Genomic DNA, 24,808 nt, shown 5'->3' on the forward strand with positions numbered 1-24,808 from the left:
ATGTCTGCTAGTCCCCCAGTTAGCAGAAATGGTTTCTCTCCCTCTCCCTCTCTCTCTCTCTCTACCCTATCCGTTTCCAGCATTTTCTGTTTTAATTCCATAATTTATCCACTCAGGTTCCATTCTCAATGATAATATTTTGATTTTTCCTCCATTTCTTGCAAAAGTAACCAAACTTGACATTTGCTTTACTGAAAATAAATGACAGCAATTACCAATTTTAACCTTCCTCTCATTTTATTCTCTCTCTGTCGCCTGACAACTTTTAGCCACCTGTGACGTTGGGAGGCGTCCCTGCTCAGTTAGAATTTTTTTTAAAATGTTGTTATTATGAATTATTGCTTCGAGCTGAACCTGTGTTAACTGCAGGAAGAAAGGGATACCTTAAATCAGGAAGTTCCACAAAGAGCCCAATCTGTGCTGATCAGGACCCCAATCAACCACCATCCCCCCGGCCCCTGCAAAAAAAAACCCTTCCCGTGGTTCACATCTCTTCATACTTTTCAGAAGCTATGAGAATTTTCCTTGTCTTCCAGTCCCTAGGATGAACTTGTTTGCACGGGATGGCTTCCTTTGAAATCACATCTTTAGCATTGTCAAATTCAGCCTGCATGCCTTCAGTAAAGGAGGAAGCATCAGACATACCATAATAAGCAGAGGCTCTGTCAGCACACATGCAGCGCTGGGGGGAAGCAGATATCTTGTTCTGCCAACTCTACGGCACTTTGAAGAGCTGCGAGGAAACATGAATGAAATAAGTACATGTTGGAAGAGTTCATAGTCAGACCACAGTGCCATCTAGCTGTTGGTCAAATGAATTGTTGAAGTACAGACACATTTTATTCAAACAGTGTTTAAATTGCGCACTGTGGGAAACTTAAATCCTGTACCTTAGTTTTCCCCTGGAGGTTAACCATCAGTTGGCAGGACAATGGAAAATCGGCCCATTCTGGATAATGGCAAAGCAAGTAGTCATCGGCAATCCCTTCATCAGTCCCATCCATGTCTGTAACAGGAAAAGATACCATCTCACCCGGTGGTCAGCTCATTCTGGTCTAGGTAGTACAATGTCATGCATGCTGACGCTTGCTTTCCTGCCAGCTGTCTCAATGCCTTTACTTTAAGGCAGTGTCTCATTCCATCTCATTCCGGAAAAGCAAGTGCCTGGGAGAATGCTGGAAGATCAAGGCTGGCCTCTAAGCAATGGCTGTTGACACCTGCACACTGTCCAAGGACACCAGCTCAGTACTGCTGATATGATGTTGAATCAATGACCAGAATCAACATTGGGCAGACTACTATAATTCAGAGGATATGTTGCAGATGCCTATAGTCTTGGGATGTTCTGCAAAACGTTCCAACTAAAGTCTTAAGGGTTGTGGTGGGGTGATGTACATTTAGTTTTTCAAGATCTCTCCTTACTCAAGTCAAGAGACTGAAGAGACAGACACCAAGGGATTCAGGTGAGGCAGCAACAGCTGTATCATGAGGAGAAAGTAAAGGATAATTCAACGTGGGCAGTGAGAAACATTCGGACCAATATGATACGGAATATCCTCTTCTGACTTACAATTCTGTCCACTCATTAATAATTCTGCCAATGCCATCTTTTCACCAGAAGCTGGTGTTTGTGCACAGAAACTGATTTGTACTGAGTTAACATACGTGGCCTCCCATCAGAAACATTTCCAATGCTCACCAAAGAAAATGGGTCAAAGTACGTCCTGCTCCATCACTGTAACTTTGGTCGGTGTGAAGAACAAACCACGCTTACACAGGTCCTGCCAACTCCTACCAGTGGCAGAACCAGAGAGGCAGCATGAAATTCACCCCTTCCCTCCACCGCCAAAGTTTAGGATTTTTGTAAATTTACTTTATTCGGTATTGTCAGGCCAGAATTTCTGCTTGTTGACAGGAACTTATCTTGGTAATTGGAAATTAAATTGGTCATCTATAAAACCTAAAAATAAAACAGACTTGCACGGAGTGCTACATTTTCCGAAGTAGTACTTCTGAGCTTGGTTTATTTATGTGGTGGAATGGTTGGCTCGCAAGTCAGGAGCTCCAGACAATTTCCCTTTAAGTTATGTGTTTTTTCTCCAGATCAGATTTGAATGCTTTGGTATTTTCAACCACAAGGGATTCTCTGTCTCTTCAACAGTTAATCCATCACCAGGAGCTCAACGGAACTTGCTGGGGTATTCAGGGGAACCGCTGAAGCAGGTTTGTAGGGGATCTGTGCTTCTTCAGGATATTCAGGCATTCGCATGTTTTCAATGGAGGTCCCAGGACAGCAATGCTCAAAGAATCTGCAGGTGCCATTCTTATTGATTTACACGGTTTTCAGGCAGATTCTGGCACTGAAATCCCTTGTAGGCTAGAATTCCATTTTTCTGAGCATGCTTGTAAAGATGGGGGCGGGGTCAAATAAAACTAAAAATATTGAAAACAGAGGCTGGGATTTTCCAAAAAAAGTCAACGGACTTCTGGCTGGCCCACTACAGCCCCAGCCACCACAGGGAGGGAGGGAGGGGTGGTGGGGGGATTGCCGATAAATCCCGGCCATGAATTTCCCATACACACTAGTCAGTATGTAAAGTGATGTTAAAGACATATAGCCTGAGGATTACAAGTGCAGTTTGGAAACTGCTGCAGAGTTGTGTCTACGTGAATTGCATATGTGCTGTTATTATGACACTACTTTGCAAGCACAAAGGTATATACAGGGTCAGCTTCACAAGATCAAGGTGCTGACAGATCACAGCCCACAAAAAATCTTGGATTGCAACACTGTTGGGCCTTAAGGGCACTTCTTTTATGTTGGAGAGTGTGACCTCATATCGTAACTGAGGGTTAGAGGGCCTAAAATGTAACCAAACAACTGGGAGAAAGTCCCAAAGAACCAAAACGTGCCTTTTAACCAGCACACCTCGGCACTCGACTGTCCCTGTGGCCACCTTAAACCTGCATCCAGGGCCAGTGGGCCCGACTCTATCCTGAATCCACCCCCAGCACGAAGATCCTGTCATTCAGGGGGTGGTGGTTGGGGTGCTGAGGGGGGCGCCTTTCTACTGAGGCAGGTGTAGTGAGCCAGGAAATTTCCCAATTTGAGTTACCCACCTCGATATGGGAAATCCAGGCCTTAGGGGTGAGTGATCTGTGAAGCAGGTTCTCAGTTTTTTCTACATTATTTGGCAGGATAGAGGACAGACATTCTGGTCTCTAATTAGTGGAGTCTCATTTTGATCCTCTGATGTATCAGAATGTTTGCTGCTTTTCACGAGGGTGAGTCAATCGACAAGACCAATTTGGAAAAGGTGACAATGGAGAGCAGCTACTCAGCAGTTAAGGTCTGACAAACATAAACATCCATGACCACAGAACAAGGATTTTTTTTAGGGAATAACTTTTTTAAGGGAAATGCTATTGTCTCTGACATATAATTCCAAGGATTGGGTGAATATTTGATACTTGACTTGGATTTCAGATGCCCTAGCATCTTAACATGGTATTCAAGAACTCTTCCTTGTCGACTGAGATTTGACATCCAACACTATCCTCAAGAGGGATGGTGAATTACAGCGGACATTACAGAAGCCTATGCTTCCGACATACCAGCATAAGGCAACTCAGGTGCAGGCCATGCAGTGGTCAGACATGACAAATGTTGAGTGCCTTCATTCAGGCTGGTCGTTCGATGGTGGATGGGTCAAGGACAAACCTGCTTGACAAAAGAGTTAGCAACTGCATAGAAGAGGCCTTCAGTAAAATCACACATTTAGAAATCGATGATGGAATTCAGCATTGAATGCAAAGATGAACGTGAAACAGTAGCACTACCATATCCCTCTCGGACCAATTTCTAACTAAAAACTTCATAAAGTGCATGAGTAAATTCCTTCATGAAAATTCCTTGAGAAAGAATTACATTCATCAGGCCATTTCAGTCCAAGATACACAGCACTAGAGCACCAAGTTATGAGTCTATAAGGTTTTAACTCCAAGTCTAAGAATGAACTTCTTTGCAGGTCTGGAAAATTGTTGACTGTACAACGATTTCACTCCTAACTCCTTCAATAAACTATGCCTTTCTCTTTCTGTAAAACCAGCAATGTTGAACAGTGATCACAGGTAGATTTGTGACATCCAAAACAAACAAAGGAATCTATAAAGGTGGTAGGACAGTTTGACTAAGTGATTTATCCATGGCTTTGTCAACACAAAAGAAGACAAAAGCATGGAAGTTATGCTAAACCATGAATCACTAGTTGAACCTTGAGGGGGTCTTGTAGCGCAGTGGTAACATCCCTACCTCTGGGCCAGAATTAAAGGTTCCACTCCAGGACTAGATGGCTATAAAAGGTGCATTCATTCATACAGGTTGATTATTAGCCTGTAAAAATCTGTCCAATGTGCCTGATGGTAGGCGGTAAGAGTGGAAGAGTTTCTTGGCCAGCCATGCTGCAGAAGGCAACGACAAACCGCTGCAGTACTTTGCCAAGCATAATCATGGACCAATCCAATGGAAGCCCATGATCGCCAACGCCCTCTTAGGGCCTGGTACCTGAAGGAGGAGGAGGAAGTGATGATAAGCCTCAGCCTCAGTATTGTGTCTAATTCCAGATACCACATGTTAGAAAGGATGCCAAATCCTTGGAGAGGGTGCAGAAGAGATCCACCAGAATGACAACAGGGATGAGGGACTTCAGTTGTATAGCAAGAGCAGAGAAGTTGGGATTGTTCTCCAAAGAGCAGAAAATGTTAAAGGGCTGTTCAAAAGTGTGACTGGCTTGATAAGAGTAAACAAGGAGAAACTATTTTCACTGACGGGAGGGTCAGTGACCACAGATTTGATTATCGCCAAAAAAAAAAATCAAGGGAGTGATGAGGAGACATTTTTGTCATGCAGTGAGCTGTTATGGCCTGGGGCACACTGCCTGATAGGGTGGTGCAAGCAGATTCAATAGCGGCTTTCAAAATGGAATCAAATACTTAAAGTGGAAACATTTGCAGAGCTATGGGCAAAGAGCAGGAGGCGGGGAGCCAGCACAGGCAGGGTGAACAGAATGACTTTCTTTTATGCTGTAAGATTCTCTGGCTGGAGTTTTTCTCCAGGAGTGTGGAACAGAGGGGGACTGTTTCTGGCTCCCAAAGCCAACCCTGGTGGGCGGGGAGGTTTGGGGGGAGGGGGGAGGGGGTGGGGTGGGGAAGGGGGTGGAGTGATATGTGAAAAACAGTCGCACATTGGTATTTTGAAAGGGGCTCCCCCTTAGTCATCCTGGAAACATCTTTGCTGTCCAATTATGGCTGTCAGGCAGGCTCACAATGCTGAAGGGCCAATCAGAGGCCTTTCGGCTTGAAAGGAACAACTGGCTGTAATGGAAGGTAAGCAAGAGAGAGGGCACTTCAAGATGAAGATGCCTCCTCTCACAAACCTTTTTAAACTTAAATATTTTTTAAAAATTCATTCGCAGGCTGGGCCAGGATTTATCGCCCGTCCCTAATTGCCCTTGAGAAGGTGGCAGTGAGCTGCCTTCTTGAACTGCTGCAGTCCATGTAGTGTAGGTACACCCACAGGGCTGTTAGGGAGGGAGTTCCAGGATTTTGACCCAGCAACAGTGAAGGAACGGTGATATATTTCCAAGTCAGGATGCTGAGTTGGAAATTAAATTAATTTAGTTGATTTAATTAATTAAAATTTTAAAATGGCTTTTGCAGCCAGGCTACCAGGTTGTGGTGAGGGCTGGGGGTTGATCTTCACTACAGGTTGGCCTGTGGCTGCCCCTGCACCCAGGGCAGGCAGAGAAGGCTTGCCTTGAACACTGGCCCCCTGGCCTGCTGTGGAAAGTCACCTCCTGACAGTTAAACCCTCCACCTTGGGGAACCCAGAGGCCTGTTAGCAGGATCCAAGCCAGTTGGTGAAGTCAAAACCAAGACATGAAGCTTTTCCTTATTGAGAGAGTTTGTTCAGTCTCAATACTCCTCTCACACACCCAATGTCCTAGCTGTCCCCTATTTATACTCTTCTGGGTATACCCATTTCACAAAAAAAATCCAATTGTTAGGAAATAGAGATAGTTTAAGTAAGTTCTATTTGTATTTGTAGGTGTTAGGAATGAGCTTTAGCTTTAATGTTTAAGTTTGCTTTGTGTTTCTACATCTGTCTGTTAAGAAATGGTCAAATTGAGTCTTAGTTTCACTTTAAAAGGTGGCTGCATTTCTAATGAGAGTTTTACAACTGTTGCAGCTAAGTTAAACGAACAAGAATAGAGAAACTGGGCTGTTGCCTAGCGACAGGGGCCCAAAGACACACAGAAGAAACTAGAAACAGCAGTTTGATTTGGAAGCTGTTTGAGTTCAGTTGGTTTTGAAAAGAGCTGCCAGGAGAAACTGGAGCAAAGGGGACAGATAGACAGTCCCAAGCTAACGAAAAGACCCCAAAATCCAGGGGAGTGGAATAGGAGGAAGTCCCAAGCAGACCTTCTAATCAAAAGAGGGACAGGTACCTGGGAAAAGGTACTGTTAAGTGAAGATAAGAGTGGGGCGCAGAGAAAAGCTCCAAGCTTCAAGTTTAAAGCTTCAAGCTTAAAGAGATAAAGGCTTGCAAGAGGCCAGAAGGTCCAAGAAGACAACTGAAGGTCTGCAACTCTTTGCTACGGGCATGTGAAGCAGTGATACTGTTGACGGCTGAGTTGGTGAGAGAGAGTGTGTGGAAGACAGCTTGAATGTATGAGGTGACCCAGGGGAGAGGAACATTGGAAGGAAAGTTTGAATCCCCGGAGGTGAACCCTTACAGAAGGTGTCTGAGAGAAAGCGTCAGTTTGGGAGAAGATTCCAGAGTGAGTTCTTGGAAAGTAGAGATTGGAAACCCTTGTGTGAAAGGCGGAGTTCAGCAAGACTGGTTGTCTCACAGTGTGACAAGCATCTGTGGGCAGGGAGTTGAGTAGATCCATAGCATCTGGTCAGGTGGCATCTGTCACTTGGTTTCAGAGTGTGGTGTGTCTGGTCACAGGTCACCAATTGGTTTACATGAACTGTGTACTTACTGTGAACATTAGAGTATAAGATAGCTTTCGTCACTTGTGTTAGCCTTATAAATCTGTATATATCTGTGGGTGAAGAAGTATTGTAATATATTCATCCTTTATGTTAGATAAATGTTTTATGCTTTTGTTGAAGTTCACTAGCTGATTCCAGTGACTCTGTTCAGTAGCCCGTCTCCACGTATCCAAACAAACAATTCAAAGTTAGGATCTATCAAGCTGGGTTCAGGATCAGGCTTGTCCAGGGGTAAAAACAAAAAACTACTGTGGATGCTGGGAATCCAAAACAAAAACAGAATTACCTGGAAAAACTCAGCAGGTCTGGCAACATCGGCTGAGAAGAAAAGAGTTGACGTTTCGAGTCCTCATGACCCTTCAACAGAACTAAGTAAAAATAGGAGAGGGGTGAAATATAAGCTGGTTTAAGGTGGGGGGGCGGGGTAGGGGTAACCTCAGCTTGGGATCATAACACAATAAAAGAAAAGCCAATTGATAACCCTTTAAAGGACACTGTAACTAATAAAAAAAAATAAAGGAACCGTACCAAATTAAATTAAAACATCTTTTTGGGGGTCCACTATTTATATGTGCTGAAAGTACTGAATTAAACAATGCCCTTCACCTGTGTATCTTAACAATATAATTAACATACTATTAACAAGGCCGACTGTAAAAATGGCCTAGAAGCAGGATGGAGCTGGGAAACCAGCACATTGGCCAGCAGGGCTATCACACTTCCCTCACACCTCCAATCCTGGCCCAGGAGGAGGCCAAAAATTTAGCCCTATGATTCTATAAATCTGCAAACCTTTGGACGGGGTAAGATGATGGCAACCTAGGCACTGAGCACATTCTTAATTACAGCACAGCACTGGCAAAGGCTTGGGACCAATCATTTTCACTGACCAGCAGTCAATGATACAAAGAAGGAAGTGGAAAAAAGTAACTACTAAAAATAAGGTACATTGGTGTTCGTTTAGCTTGAATTCTTGGAGATTGGCATCCATAATATTGTTATCATTGAGGAAGGCCACACAGTTTACACTAACAAACCTAAATCATAGAATTAGAGCACTTATACAGAACATCCGAGGGGATGTAAATGGGCGAGATATGATTGGGAAATTTGCAGATGACACAAAAATTGGCCATGTAGTTGATAGTGAAGAGGATAGCCGTTGTCTCCAGAATGGTATCAATGGTTTGGTTGAGTAGGCAGAAAAGTGACAAATGGAATTAAATCCAGAAAAATGTGAGGGAATGCATTTGGGGAAGGCAAGCAAAGCAAGGGAATACTCAATAAATGGTAGGATATTGAGAGGGGTTGAGGGAGTGAGAGACCTTGGAGTGCATGTCTACAGGTCCCTGAAGATGGCAGGACAGGTGGATAGGGTGGTAAAGAAAGCATCTGGAATGCTTTCCTTTACTGGACAAGGAATTGAATACAAAACCAAGGATGTAATGATGGAACTGTACAAACACTGGTTAGGCCACAGCTGGAATTCTGTGTGCAGTTCTGGTCATCACGTTACAGAAAGGGCATAATTGCTCTGGAGAGAGTACAGGGAAGATTTACAAGAATGCTGCCAGGGCTTGAAAACTGCAGCTATGAGGAAAGGTTGGATAGGCTAGGGTAGTTTTCCTTAGAACAGAGGAGGCTGAGGGGTGACCTAATTGAGGTGTACAAAATTATGAGGGGCCTAGATAAGGTAGACAGGAAAGACTTGTTTCCCCTAACTGAGGAGTCAATTACCAGGGGGCATAGATGTAAGGTGATTGGTAAAAGGATTGAAGGGGACATGAGGAAAAACCTTTTCATGCAGAGGCTGGTGGGTACCTGGAATTCACTGCCTAAATTGGTGGTTGAGGCTGAAATGCTCAACTCATTTAAAAGGTACCGGGATCTGCATCTGAAGCGCTGGAACCTGCAAGGCTACGGACCAGGCGCTGGAAAGTGGGATTAAAATGAGCGGCTAGTTTCTTTTATCTCTTTTTTCTGGCCGGCACAGACATGATGGGCTGAATGGCCTCTTCCTGTGCCGTAACTTTTCCAAGGTTCTACGGGAAACAAAAATTGTCATGGGATTACTATGATTCACCGCACTTCGCAAGGTTAGCTTCAAATAATTGCAGTTCCTCACAGGTCTTTAGGTATCGAAACCTTGGGGCTATGTGCAAACATTTGGTTGCACAACTGAGCCAACATTCCATCTGATCCATACTTGGTGACACTGCAATACTTTCCAGACACCTTAAACAGCAATGCAAACATGTGGCGGCGCGGGTAGGAATGCCACGTTGGCCTTAAAATTATTCTGTGAAAATAGACAGACAAAAACTCTTCAAACCATGCGCCACGAACTCCTCACCCTGCCATTTTAACGGCGGTTTTAACCCATTCATTTTAAGCTGGTCACCCTGCCCATTAATATAATCACACGGGCGAATGCCCTCCAGAATCTATCTAGCGTTCTCAATATTCGCACAGCGTTAATTTCCAGGCCACTGATTTCCAGAGCTGGGACGAATGCTCTTTTATTATTGTGAACTATTGTGAAGCATCAACATTCCTTCCCAGCTGAGTCAAATGTTGGCAGTGCAAGAAGCTTTCTATGTGAAAGTCACAGCAAAGTGCATGTTTGTTCTCACCACAAGCAGTCTCACTGGTGCAGCAAGAGGTCAGTGTGTCAAGCCTTATGTGACTTTGACCATAAACTTACAGTGGGAATGAGAAAAAGTGGCAAGCTAACAAAACTGGGGAAAGAGAAACAAGCTTTCCATGGGCATGTTTAGAACCTGGAATTCTGCGCCCCTGGAACATCCGAATTTAAAATTTAAATTCTGGAGTCTCCTCTGTAGCCGATCTTAGTTTTCCACCATTGTGACAACAACCCGTGTGTAACTCTTCACTCGCATATCTTTGCCAGAGTTAAGAATTGCTCAGTTAAAATTTACATAAGCAATGCTGTATTACTAAGCATATTTGATCTATTACACCAAAGGAAAATATTAAGCTGAAATGCTTTAGGCTTGTGTTAATATGAGTGTTATCCTCGACTCATCACCTCAGATCGTTATCAGCACTCCACCCTGGTGTGCTGTGAAACTGTTCACAAATGTTAATTGTCTGTCTCTATCTCTCTGCTCATTTCAGCCCCAGTGCTCCCAATGTCAGTTCCACTACTCCTTCACATTTTAAACATGCATGTAAAGTGCTGGTGCCTTGCCTCATCTCACTGTAAGAATTACCAGCTGGTATAGTAAATAGCTAATGTTAAAGTCAGCACATTCTGTTGACCAGTACTTGAAATGTCTCTGGTTTATATGACTCTGCGAGTAGAGTAGATGTTTACTGTGTAACAGCAGTATCTAGAGAAGTGTAAATTGTGCTGTTACTGTTCCAGCTGGTATCTCTCTCCAGAGTTGGAGAGAGGCGCAGCACATGACTAAAGTGCTGATGAGTGGGGAAGTTGGACAGAGTAGAAGCAAGACAGTTTTAACTGCGCTGCCATGTTTTCAACCAGGATCTGAAAAAAAGAATGTGCAGAAATATTTGTACTCAGAACTTTCTGAGTCCCAGGCCAAGCGAAATATACCGTCTGGGAAAATTTTATATTTCGGAGCGGTTCAAAAAAATTTAAATTTGGAAGGATAAAACTAATTGCACTTTCACGTTTTTAGTTTAAGAATGAGAATTCCACACACTCATCATTGTACTTTACTAAAATCTTAGTGATAGCACTGGGCAGTGTTTCAACGTTACAACTTAAGTGGCATTCAGTCAAATACTAGTCAAGTCCTTTTCTTCTCCCCAGTAAAATTTAACTTGGACATGACTGCTTGCTTCTTTTCTAAATGAGATGTAATGACAGTAGTGGCATATAATATTAGCTGACTGCAATTAGTTCATTTTCCTTTTAAAACTGAGGATCATACAAACCTTGACCATCTGGGACGACTCAATTGACAAGCCCAAACTCATAAGCTTCTTGCGCACTGATTGGACGCCCAGTCAAAATAAGGTCCAGTGCCCTGGATAACCCAATTAGCTTTGGCAGCCTTACTGTGCCTCCATCGATTAGTGGAACACCTGAGAGAGGGAAATAGAGATGTCATTTTATGCAGCTACTGTGCCGCTGTGAATGAAACAGGATAAAGTCTTCTGTTCAGCTTCCAAACGTACCAAAACGTCTGCAGAATACTCCCATGATAGCACTTTGTTCCACCACGCATAAATCAGCCAACAAAGCGAGTTCTAGTCCTCCGGCTACAGCATATCCGCTCACAGCAGCGATCACTGGTTTTGAAAACTGCATTCGGGATGGGCCCTATCAAGAGCGGAAAGTTTATATCTGGGGTAAAACAAAACAAAATTTCAGCAATACACAGCAGATCAGTAAATACTTAAAGTGCTTTGCACGCAACCATTTCCATTTATGTAGAAACAACAAAAATACTTTGCATTTATAGAGCACATTTAACCTAGTGAAATGTCCCAAAGCACTTCCCAGGAGTATTATCAAACAAAATTTGACACTGAACAACACAAGGAAATATTAAGACACTTGGCCAAAAGCTGGGTCAAAGGGATAGATTTTTTTTGGAGCATCTTTAAGGAGAGAGGAAGGTAGAGAGGTTCAGAGAGGGAACTCCAGAGCTTAGGGTCTAGGTGGCCGAAAGCAAGGCCACCATTGGTGGAGCACAGAAAACTGGGGATGTGCGAAAGGCAGGTGCAGTCATCTTGGAGGGCAGGGGGAGATCACAAAGATTTGAGGGGCGAAGCCACGGAGGGATTTGAAAACAAGGACCAAATTGTAACCTTGAGACATTGCTCAGCAGGGGTCAACGGAGGGCGGTGAGCACCAGGGCGGTGTACGAACGGAACTTGGTGCAAGTTGGAACGCAGGCAGCAGAGGTTTGGATCAGCTTAAGTTTATGGAGGGTGGAAGATGGGAGGCTGACCAGGGCTACATTGGCATAGTCAAGTCTAGGAGGAACAAAGGCATGGATGAGTGTTTCAGGAGCAGATGAGCTGAGGCAGGGGCAGAATTAGGTGACGTTACACATAAATTATTCAACGTACCTTACAGTAGGAAACAGTTGACACAAAGCAGGAAATAGGAGATAGAGGAAGTGATTGAAGGTGTAGTCAATGAGGATACATTTTGCAGGGGGTCATGAACAAGGGGAGAGAGGTCGCAAGGGAAGAAGGTTCGAGAAAAGGATTCCAGGTTACATAGCCTGTTTGCTGAAGGCTGTATCACGGACAGAGACTTTACTTCAATTTTAGTTAAATTTAGAAAGGACATTGTGGCCTTGGAGAGAGTGCAGCAAAGATTTACTAGGATGGTACCAGAGTTGCAGGGTTTCAGTTATCTGGAGAGAAAAGAGGGGCTGGGTTCATTCTCCCCAACGCAGGGAAGTGTTCAAAATTATTAAGGGTTTTGATCGAGTGGATAGAGAGAAACTAGTTCCACTGGCAGGGGGAATCAAAAACTAGAGGACACAAATTTAAAATAATTGGCAAAAATAGCCAGAGGGTAGATGAGGAGAATTTTTTTTTAAAATCACAAACACTGACTCTGTGAAGAGTTAATCAGCAATGGTGAAGAGTCAGACATGTTAATGTCTCAGATAAGGAGGGAAGGGTCCACAACTGAATCAGCAGCTTGTCCTGTTCCTTCCACACATGCCAGGTGACCCCCCCCCCGCCCCACAATGTTTCCAGCATTTTCTCCTTTGTTGTCTTTACAGGTTGCAGTGTCTTTTTTAAAATAACTGACCAGAGTTTACAAAGGAAAGTGAGGAACAGAGATCACCGTGTGACAAAACTGCATAGAAATATGTACGAAGTGTCAAAGGGGCTTGTGCGGGACATAAACGTTGGTATATGCTGTAAATTCCATGTAAAATAGAAACATTTTCCATTTTACTGTTGCAGCAAATGGATTGGTGCGAGACCACAGCTCACAGCTGAAGAACAATTTTTTTTCAACTTTGAGCACATTAATTGAAAGCAATAAAGAAGTAGAATTGTAAGCCAAAACATCAACATCAGGTTTTAATTTTAATTTCGCAGAACCAAACCACTAGCTTCAAGTTTATCATCTGATTTTCATCTTGGTTGCTATTGCAGACACGGAAAACAGTGTGATGATCCTTCCATGACCTCGCCTCCACCCCATCCCCCATCTTTGTTATCTCCTCCAGCCCTCCGATGTATCTGCACTCCTCCAATTCTGACTTCTTGAGTTTCCGATTTTAATCGCTGCATCATCGGCGGCCGTGCTTTCAGCTGCCAAGGCCCTAGGCTCTAAAATTCCCTCCCTGACCACTTCTGCCTTTCCACCTCTGTCTCCTCCTTTAAGACGCTCCTCAAATCCTACCTTTTTGATCAAGCGCCCGTCATAATATGCCTTTGTTTGCGTAGGTGTCAAATTTCATCTGATAATGTAGTAGAATGCGCTTCACAGGGACATTAAAGATACTTTCTAAATGCAAGTAGTTGTTGACATTATGGAAGGTTGGTGTCAGTCCCCAGCATATAACATATAATCTTGTGAGTTAACTAGGATCATGAGGGTAACTGAAGATTAACTTGCTAATAGTGCTTAAAGTGCAATTGCATTCAACAATACATACCATAGGACCTGGATCCTTCGTGACATCCTGGTCATGCTTTGTGGACGCTGCAGCTTGAGGCAGCTCCTTTAAGTCATAACCGGCACAGAAGTTACCTCCTGCAAAAATCAGAAAAGAATCTGCAACTACTGTTTGTACACACACACGCCACGCACACACACACTTCCCCATTTGGCTGTTCATCCATCTCAATGTGCAATTTAACGACATGGAGGCAAGGTCGGATGTAGGCAAGGAACCTGGAGCTTAAAGTGGGCTAAATGACTTCTTAAAAAAACACAGGCAGGACACTCAGTTAGTGTCCCTTCAGGTTAGTAACCAGAAATTCATCTGATTGTAACTCCGAACCACTTTCTTTTGCATAAATTACCCTTCAAATTCAAAAAGTTCTGCTAAAATCATTTGTTTTTATAGATGATACATTCTAAGAAATCAAATTACCTGAGGCCTTGAAGCATTTGCATTTTACAGTGAAATTGGAAGGATCCAATATTGAGCTAATTGGGTAAATGCTGTACAAGGTCACATCAACCAGTTAGCCCCGGGTTTGATAGTGGTTCACATTTGATTTAGTTGGACCATTACACTTAGCCACAAGTGTCCCCAGTTAAAAAGGGGTAAAATCAGCTTCTGTTCACCTTCACTATCCAGTGCTATCACTATCCATTCTGCAGTGTCAACGCCAGATGAGAATGATACTCAAAGATGGCAGCCTACACAATTTCATTGGTTTCCCATTCATGGAGGTCAGCTGCACTAGGTCTGAGTCATAAAGCTGCAAATTGAGTTAGAAAGTTGTGGTTCCACTTAAAAGAATACTGAGTTTCATTGCACCACCAAATATATACCAAGGAACTAGCTGAATCCTTAATAACTCGTAGTCAACTGACTAGTCCCCCCTAAATAGACTTGTAAAAGTGCCCTTTTTAAATCTGCTACATAAAGGTTGCTGAGAGGGGGCCAGCAAACACAAAGAAAGCGTCTCCTAATGTCTCCTCCCATTTAAGACAGAGATGAAGAGGAATTTCTTCTCTCTGAGGGTAGTCAATCTGTGGAATTCTTTACCGCAGAGGGCTGTAGAGGCTAGGTTGTTAAGTATATTCAAGGCTGAGATAGACTTTTAATTTTTAATCAGTCAGGGAATCAAGGGTTATGGGGAAAAGGCAGGAAAGTGGAGTTGAGGATTATCAGATCAGCCATGATCTCATTGAATGGCGGAGCAGACTCGATGGGCCGAATGGCCTAGTTCTGCTCCTACATCTTATGGTCTTCACTAAAAACTACATCAGCCAATGACGGCCTCTCATAAAGACCGTGAGCCTCGGCTCTTGCTAACCCATTCTACTACAGACTGGACGTGTGCAAAAGCTCTCTGTTTTATATCTTCATTTCAAAGCAAAGTCTCCTTGTATTCAATGAAGCAGAGTGACACGTTCTAGAAAGTCTCTCACCATCGTGCATCTCTCAAGTTTTTTCACACAAATGGGGAGATGTGACATCTTTATCTCAGTGTTAAATAGTGTAAGTTTTCAAATGATTTTATAACACCATTAAGGAATGCCTTGTATATACACAGACCTCCTGGTGTAATTCACATAGAGGCTTTATGGCTTAATTGCTTGAGACCTTCCCTGGTTTAAGCTGGCTGAGTGTTTGTGTTAGCTAAAAACCTTTACCCGGTTTAGGGCAGGTGAGATGTAAACATTTTTTTAAAATCTCAAACCTGAACCCAATCCATTCACTTTAGTGTTTAACAAGGGGGAGACAAGGGATGGAAAGCAAGCAGCAAAAACCACTTGCATTTATATAGCACCTTTAGCATTAATAAAAAAACCCACATCCAGATGGCAGGTTGGCTATTTAAATATTATCGTTGGGGTGGCAGCCTCACATTTAATCTGCTTTCCGGTTTAGCCCTGGCTGGTTGGGTTTCCCGGACCAGCAGGAGTATTGCCCTTCCTCCCCCTCCACCTCCCAGTTCCCATGTTTACGTTCTCTTCTGCTATCTGACCACCATCCCCTCCAAAACAACCCCCCTCCCATCCCCCTGGGATTGGGATCAGAACTGCACATCCTCCCCCACCGCTTGGTTGGGGATCTGGAGACCTCCTTTCTCAACAGGATGCCCTGCTGCTCAATCAGGCCTGGGTGGGATCTTGTAGAAAAAAATATGCACTGACATCCGGGTTTCTTCGATCACCCAAACCAATTCCCCCAAACTTCTCCTTGGGTGGGTGTAGTACCAGGAGTAGCCACCACATCCCCAGTGCCGCTGCTGAGCAATGAAGAGCTGTTGGCCTCTGATTGGTTGGCAACTCTCAGTGGGTGGAACTTCCACTCTGGGGATCCTTGAACCTGAGGCAGGCCCACCACTGCCCAATTAAATGGCTGATTGACACTTAAATCCACAGGTCTTTCTAAAAAGAGGTGACGTGGGGCTCTCCAGCCAGCAGGCAAGTCCCCCATTGCCTTCATTAAAAACCGTCCATTATGATACAGGAGGCCTTCAGCCCATCGAATCCATGCTGGCTCACAGCAATCCAATCAGTCCCATTCCCCCGATCTATCCCCGTAGCCCTGCAATTTAATTTCTCTCAAGCGTGCATCCAATTTCGTTTTGAAATCATTGATCATCTCTGCTTCCACCACCCTCGTAGACAGCAAGTTCCAGGTCATTACCACTCGCTGCGTTAAAATAGTTCTTCCTCACCTCCCTCCAGAATTCTGGCAAAATCACTAAAACTTTGCTCATTCTCATCTCCAATCTCCTTTGCCTCACTGACCCCCAAACCTCAAAGCCTCTCTCTCCTCCTCTAAGTTATTGCTCAAGACCTATCTCTTTGACCAAGCTTTTGGTCATCTATGCTAATGGCTCTTTATGTGGGTGGTGGCATAGTGGTATTGTCACTGGACTGGTATTCCAGAGACCCAGGGTAATGCTCTGGGGACCTGGGTTTGAATCCCACCATGGCAGATGGTGAAATCTGAATTCAATAAACATCTGGACTTAAAAATCTAATGACAACAATGCCTTTAGGGAAGGACGTCTGCTGTCCTTGCCTAATGTGACTCTTAAATGCCCTCTGAACAAGGGCAATTAGGGACTAGCTAGTGAACAAATAACACTCATACATAACAGGCACTATATAAAGACAAATTGTTGTTCTTAAGTGCTCTATTATTAACAATGTTTGCAAGAAGTTCCCCACATAGGTCCACCTTCCCGGTTGATAATGTTGCCTCTTCCTGCTCCCTTGGTGTTGAAAATTGCAGCCCCTGTTGAGAAATTCTGAGGAATTTTTGCCCTACTTCTGACCAGGGAGTTGCGGCTCAGGCAGTGAAATATTTATGAGAGAAATGTGTCTAATATGTTCACCCTGTTCCTGTGAAGTTACAATACCCATAATATGCTGTGACAATCAGGCAAAGCATTCACAAACAACCAAGGCACAAAACATCAAAACTAACAGGGCTACATTACTTCAGTTTTATACAGAATAAGCTATTCAATTATGAGTTGCCTTTAATGACAATTCTGAGCTAACTTTGCTGTTCTGAATGAGTTTGAAACATAAATCGGTGAAGAAGACAGATGTTTGTGCCCGTGTCAGAGGGGAATGATGTCGGTGTGGGACGAGAGGCACATGTACAACAGCAACTTTCCTTCCATAAGGAACGTTAGTGAGCCAGTTGAGTTGCTATGACACTCCAACATGGCCACTTTTACTGATACTGCTTCTGTTTCAGTTATGAAGTGAATTCAAATCCTCAAACAAATAGTCATGGTGGGATTTGAACACATATTCTGCTGGATTATTAGCCCAGTAACATCATAAACAACACTGCCTTTGCTTCAAAATCTATTTGCTGTGTGGCAGTGATGGGCTGTTGTATTCAAACTACAATGCGGTTGTAAGTAGCATCAGGAACTGAGCCCCAGGTCCTGGATTATCTGTGTGCAAAGGAGCGGGTAATCCACTTGTCTGAATAAACAAACCTGTTCCATATAGTACAGCCGCTGTCAATGCTTTGTCCCTCTCAAATGTAGTGAATGCTTCCAATAGTTGTAGCGCTGTGTTCCCGTTGACAGCATTCCTTACATCAGGCCTGTTAAGCCCAATGGTCATAATTGATCCATTCTTCTCAGTGATTACATAATTCTTCCCAGCTACAAAACAGAACAATTTGATGTACACATTATACTTGGTAAATTTTCACTTTTACATTCTCACAAGAGAACGGCACACCCCACACTAATTTTTTTATCCTTTGAAATTATATCTCGTGGCATCTCCAAAAGAGTTAATGGATCAAACGTGTGCTGTCCCATTTTTCCTGGAAACATTTATTCAGAAGTCGCAAACTACTCTGAAGCAAAAGTCAGCCAGAATTCTAGCTCTGACCTCTGTAGTGTTCAATGAGGTTAATCACGCATTCCTCCCCCACACCTCTCCTCCTCATCTATTCTCAAGCATAACTGTCTTCAAATGGATCCACTTCTACCTGCCCCAATGCATCACCAGCAATGGCCTCTGCTCCACCTTCCACACCATCACTTTTGAAGTATGGAATGAGTGTTGGCCATGGCTCAGGTGGTAGCATGCTCATCTCCTATTCAGAAGATTCTGGGTTCAAGTTCCGCGCAAAAATCAAGACTGGCATCCCAGTGCAATACTGAGGGAGTGCTGCACTCTTGGAGGTGTTGTCTTTGAGATGAGGCAGATCTACTTGCTCAAGTGGATGTTCAAAATCCCATGGCACTATTTTGAAAAGAGGAGGGAGTTATCTCTAATGGCCTCCCCAATATGTATCCCTCAATCAACACCACAAGAACATTTTATTTGGTCATTATCACATTGCTGTTTGTGGGAGCTTGCTATGCACAAATTGACACAGAGTCAGTTTCTATGAGCATATTAATGGCATCCTGTTCTGCACACCCAACACCTCAATCTCACAACCAGCACTATTGACAAATGGTCTGCTTGACATTGTGGTCCCACATTTCCTGCGTCAATCCACTAAAATCATTGCAATGATAGTTCAAAACAATCGGTCTTGTTGAGGAGACTTCCATTAAAGTCCCTTTGATAAGCCTCAGTTGCGGTACAATTTAAAAATTACTTTTATCATGTAATAAATTAGGCTATTCTTTTTCTCTGGCCACCTATCTGCATTGCAAATTTCCCTCAAAACCTGTCTATATTCACAAGCATTAGGACAACTGGACACTACCCGTAAAAAAGGCGGACCACCGAACACCCAACACAATACATTGTGCTAAAATGGTACTGTTTCTTGCTGTTGTCAGTTCTCTCAATATCAAAGGAGATCCACAGCAAGGCATTTGGAGTGAATGTAGCCAGTGGGGTGGGGTTCAAAATGCCGATGTGTCAAGCATGTTGAAGACCAGGTTTACAGGGAAGTCCAGTCATTGGCACGGAGCATTGAGCTTCTGGATAAGCAGTAAATTGCTATAGTTTCTGCAAGGCAAGTCAACCAGAACCAGTAATTCAACTATGAACTCCTTTTCTTTAAAAATCCTCTCGCAACACATCCCTTCAACTAAGCTTTGGCTCACCTTGCTTAACCCTCGTTCAAAGACTCAATACCCGCTCCTTTTCCATGCAGGGACTGTGTAAACGTTAAATGCAAAACTGTTGCTGTTTAAACCGTGGACAGGCAGACTGCTCAATCCATCAGGATGGTCTCCCCAAAGAAGTACCAAGGGGTTTTCCCACTGTCCTGACCAATATTATCCCAACCAACACCACCATAAGCTGATTATCTGCTCATTAATCACGCCATGGTTTATGGGGTCTATACTGTTTACAACTTGGCTGCTCTGTTTGCCTACAACTCAACAGTGACTATAATACATAAGTACTTCATTGGTTATAAAGCACTTTAGATTAGGGTTGCCAGCTGATTAAATGTATTCCTGGAGGTTTCATCACATGATTTGCCCTCATGCTCCAGTCATTATCCAGCTAACACATCCATCCTTCTGACGTACTGCCTTCCTACACCAATTGGAAAGCAAAAAGACTCATTACCCAATTGGATGATGCTTGCCTGTCAGCCAAACAGCCTTTTTTTCCCCCCCATTTTCAACATTTTTATATATGGTAAAGTGAAACATTCAAAGGAAATGACAAAAAAACCCAATCTTTTTTAATGTCCAGATGATTTTTCTCCAGGGTTGCACACAGCAGTGTCCTGGAGATTGATCTTCAATTCCTGGGGACTCTAGGCCAATCCTGGATGGTTGGCAACCCTACTTTGGATGTTCTGGGTTTGCTCTTTCCCAATGATTGATTAGCAAACCTTTCCCAGGGAAATAAATTGTGCACCAGCTCCCTTATCTAGTACTTGCGTTCATTCACCTCTCAATGTTTTGAATGCAATCTGTCTGGGCAAGGTTGCATCAGCGGCTTTAAGGTCACTGTTGTGCAATCTTCCTTGTGGTGTAAACAGGGTAAATCAGGCACCAAAGAAATTATTTCACATGGGCATAAAGAAGACATTATCCTATTGCAGACTGCAAACCCATTTAAATACAGAAAGGCCATTTCTGTGTGGTGTCAGAGCAAAATTCTGCTTGGAGTCAGCAGTAGCTCAATCGGTAGAGCTCTCACCTCTGAGTCAGAAAGTTCAATCCCTACTCCAGGTACTTGGGCGCAGAATATAAGCTAACACTCTGGTGCAGTACCAAGGGAGTGCAGCAGGGCCAGAGATACTGTCTAACGGATGAGAAAGCAACACGTATACCTAAACCACATGGACTGCAGCGGTTCAAGAAGGCAGCCCACCATCAACTTCTCAAGGGCAATTAGGGATGGGCAATAAATGCTGGCCTAGCCAATGACGTCCACATCCCATGAAAGAATTTTTAAAAACGAAACCAAGCTCCTTTCAGGTGGATGTGAAAGATCCCACAGCACCCCTGGAAGAAGAGGAGAAAAATCCTAAGAGGATGACCCATCATCCATGGTTAACTAAAGACGTTAAGGAAAGCATCGAAAGTAAGGAAAAAGCATTAACTGCGCAAAGATGAATGGTTGGTCAGAAGATAAAGAACAGCAGAGAATGACTAAAAGGTTAATCAGGAGAAATAGAGTATGGGAGGAAGCTAGCTAGAAATGTAAAAATAGATAGCAAGAGATTCTACAGGTATTTAGAAAGGAAAAGAGTAAGTAAAGTGAGTGTTGGTCCTCCAGAGAGTGACAGTGGGGAGTTAATAGTAGGTAATAAGGAAATGGCGGAAGAAATGAACAGATATTTTGCTTGTGTTCACTATAGAGAATACAAAAAATATTCCAGTAATGGCTGCAAATCAGGAGGTGAAAGGGAGAGGGGAACTTGGTGAAATTTCAATCACTAGGGAAGCGGTACTGAGCAAACTGATGGAGCTGCGGGCTGACAAGTCTTCGGGTCCTGATGGACTTCAACCTAGGGTCTTAAAAGAGGTGGCGAATGAGGTAGTATATGTGCTGGTGTTAATTTTCTAAAATTTGCTAGAGTCTAGAAAGGTTCTATCAGACTGGAAGGTAGCAAATATAACTCCTGTATTCAAGAAGGAAGGGAGGCAGAAAACAGGAAACTATAGGCCAGTTAGCTTGGCGTCTGTCCTAGGGAAGTTGTTAGAATCAATCGTAATAGAATATAGCTGGGCACTTGAAAACTCAAAGGAAGAGTCACCATGGTTTTGCAAAAAGCAATTTATTGGAGTTTTTGAAGGAGTAACATACACTGTGGATAAAGGGGAGCCTGTAGACATATTGTACTTGGATTTCCAGAGGGCATTTGATAAGCTGCCACATCAAAGGTTATTGCAGAAAATAAAAATTCATGGTGTAAGGAGTAACATATTAGCATGGATAGAAGATTGGGTGGCTGGCAGAAGACAGAGAGTATGCATAAATGGGTCTTTTTCTGATTGGCAGGATGTGACGAGTGGAGTCCCACAGGGGTCAGTGCTGCGGCCTCAACTTTTTACAATTTATATCAATGACTTAGATGAGGGGAGTGAACACATGGTAGCTAAATTTGCATATAACACAAAGATAGGTATGAAAGTATGTGGTGAAGAGGACATAGGAGCTTGCAGATGGATATAGATAGGTTAAGTGAGTGGGCAAAGATCTGGCAACTGGAGTTTAATGTGGGAAAATGTGAAGTTGTTCACTTTGGCAGGAAGAATAAAAAAAAAAGTATTACTTAAACGGGGAACAACTGCAGAATTCTGAGGTGCAGAGGGATCTAGATGTTCTAGTACATGAGTCACAAAAAGTTAGTATGCAGGTACATCAAGCAATTAAGAAGGCTAGTTAATGGAATGCTATCCATTATTATGAGAGGAATTGAACATAAAATAAGGATGTTATGCTTCAGTTATACAGGGCATTGGTGAGACCACACCTCGAATACTGTGTGCAGTTTTGGTCTCCTTATTTAAAGGAGGATGTAAATGCGTAGCAGGTAGTTCAGAGGAGGTTTACTAGATTGCTATCTGGAATGAGTGGGTTGTCTTACGAGGAAAGGTTGGACAGACTGGGCTTGTTTCCATTGGAGTTTCGAAGAGTCAGGGGTGATTTGATAGCAGTATATAAGGTCCTGAATGGTATTGACAAGGTGGATGTGGAAAGGATGTTACCTCTTGTGGATGAGTCCAGAACTAGGGGGCACTGTTTTAAATTAGGGTTCACCCTTTTAGGACTGAGATGAGGAGAATTTTTTTTCTCTGAGGGTTGTGCGACTTTGGAACTCTCTACCTCAGAAGGTAGTGGAGCCGCGGGGTCATTGAATATTTTTAAGGCAGAGGTGGACAGATTCTAGTTTGGCAAGGGAATCAAAGGTTATTGGGGGTTGATGGGAATGTGGAATTCAAAACACAAGCAGATCAACCATGATTTTACTGAATGGCGGAGCAGGCTCGATGGGCCAAATGGCCTACTCCTGCTCATATTCCTTATGTCCCCAGGTGCCCTGGCCAGCTTTCCAGCCAACTCCTTAAAACAGACGAGGTGGTCATTAATCACACTGTGGGATCTTGCTGTGCACGGCTCAGCTGCCGTGTTAACTCCACGACAAACAGCCACGTGTAATCCAATATATTTAACTGGCTGTAAAGGGTCCTGGGGGAGGTCCAGGGGTCGTGAGAGGTGGCTGTATCAATCCTATCGGGTGCTGCCTGATGTTTTGAGGCGGAGCCATTCACCCAAGGGAGACTCACCCGCCTCCCCCTGTCCAGCTGTGGTGGTGACACTCCTGGCTGGTACCAGCGGGGCTCGGCTGCAGCGCCAGGCTGCTCCCTGGAGCTGACAGCGAGCTGTCGCCTTGCTTGGGGCTCCCAAAGCGGCCGCAGAGCACCACAAGCGACTCCAGACCGACATGGCCAACAAACAAGGGCACAGTGCAGGGGAAAAACACTGACACCTGCTCACAGAATCTCCCTCTGCAAACTGTGGGCAAATGTGGACCCAGACTCCTCGGGACTTACTTGGGGCCAACTGAAAAGTTTCAATTTCCCCGGCTCCTACTCTAGCTCACACACACACAAAAAAAAGTCCTCCTATAACTTCCCGTGAGAGTGGCAGGGGGAAGGGATCAGAAACAGAAGAGTTTATCTTTCTGGTGCTAGCGATATATAAACTGCCTGGTTTGTATGTTGAGATACATTAAACTCTGACTGAAGCTTGCCCCCAAATTCCCTCCCCTAGGCTTTCTCCCCTTTGCACCTTCCAGGCATTTTATTGGGTTCAGTTCTTGATCCCACCACCCCACCTCATCCCTGAATTTCCACTCCCCAAAAGGGGGGAGCCTCCGATTTTCTAGCCCAGGATCTGATTGCCCTGATTTGTTCAAGTTGGTCTCTCCATCAGAGCTATGCACTTTTAAAGTTGAGCTAACTTTATTTGCCAGAAGCTTCTCCTTAACCCATTTTAGTGGAAAGAGTACAGTTTTTTTAAACTGCAGTATATTTGCTTAACAAAAACAGAATTACCTGGAAAAACTCAGCAGGTCTGGCAGCATCGGCGGGGAAGAAATCAGTTAACGTTTCGAGCCTTCATGGCCCTTCGGCAGAACTGAAGCATAGTTAGGAGAAGGGAGAAATATAAACTGGTTTAAGGTGGGGGGGCGGGGGGAGAGAGAAGTTGAGGGTGGGGTGATTGTGGAGATAAGCAAGCAGTGATAGGAGCAGAGAATCAAAAGATGTCACAGACAAAAGGATCAAAGAGGTGTTGAAGGTGGTGATATTTGTCTAAGAAAAGTGCTAATTAAGAATGGAAGACAGGACACTCAAAGTACAGCTCTAGTGGGGGTGGGGTGGACAGACTAACAAGGTTTTAGTTTTAGATTTAAAAATAATGGAAATAGGTGGGGAAAGAAGAATCTATATAAATTATTGAAAAAAAAAGGGGGGGGTGGAGAAACGGGGTGGGGATGGGGGGAGGGGGAGTTTAAGATCTAAAGTTGTTGAATTCAATATTCAGCCCGGAAGGCTGTAAAGTGCCTAGTCGGAAGATGAGGTGCTGTTCCTCCAGTTTGCGTTGGGCTTCACTGGAACAATGCAGCAAGCCAAGGACAGACATGTGGGCAAGAGAACAGGGTGGAGTGTTAAAATGTCAAGCGACAGGGAGGTTTGGGTCTTTCTTGCGGACAGACCGCGGGTGTTCCGCAAAACAGTCGCCCAGTTTGCGTTTGGTTTCTCCAATGTAGAGGAGACCGCATTGGGAGCAACGAATGCAGTAGACTAAGTTAGGGGAAATGCAAGTGAAATGCTGCTTCACTTGAAAGGAGTGTTTGGGCCCTTGGACGGTGAGGAGAGAGGAAGTGAAGGGGCAGGTGTTGCATCTTCTGCGTGGGCATGGGGAGGTGCCATAAGTGGGGGTTGAGGAGTAGGGGGTGATGGAGGAGTGGACCAGGGTGTCCCGGAGGGAACGATCCCTACGGAATGCCGTCGGGGGGATGAAGGGAAGATGTGTTTGGTGGTGGCATCATGCTGGAGTTGGCGGAAATGGCGGAGGATGATCCTTTGAATGCGGAGGCTGGTGGGGTGATAAGTGAGGACAAGGGGGACCCTATCATGTTTCTGGGAAGGAGGAGAAGGCGTGAGGGAG

The 24,808-nt window shown here is 44.0% G+C and overlaps 1 protein-coding gene across 1 annotated transcript; it reads right to left on the bottom strand.

The window, feature by feature from the left end:
- Positions 1-44: 44 nt before the first annotated feature.
- LOC144679505 (enoyl-CoA hydratase EchA19) lies at positions 45-23,242 on the bottom strand. The gene is given in 8 exon segments (XM_078539946.1): positions 45-559; positions 561-700; positions 702-733; positions 10,984-11,133; positions 11,227-11,371; positions 13,686-13,783; positions 17,683-17,853; positions 22,921-23,242. Coding segments are annotated over 8 exon segments (945 nt in total). The 5' UTR covers positions 23,081-23,242; the 3' UTR covers positions 45-510.
- Positions 23,243-24,808: the final 1,566 nt, after the last annotated feature.

The sequence above is a fragment of the Cetorhinus maximus genome, chromosome 4 (genome assembly GCF_964194155.1).
Source record: "Cetorhinus maximus chromosome 4, sCetMax3.hap1.1, whole genome shotgun sequence".
In the NCBI taxonomy this organism is placed as follows: Eukaryota; Metazoa; Chordata; class Chondrichthyes; order Lamniformes; family Cetorhinidae; genus Cetorhinus; species Cetorhinus maximus.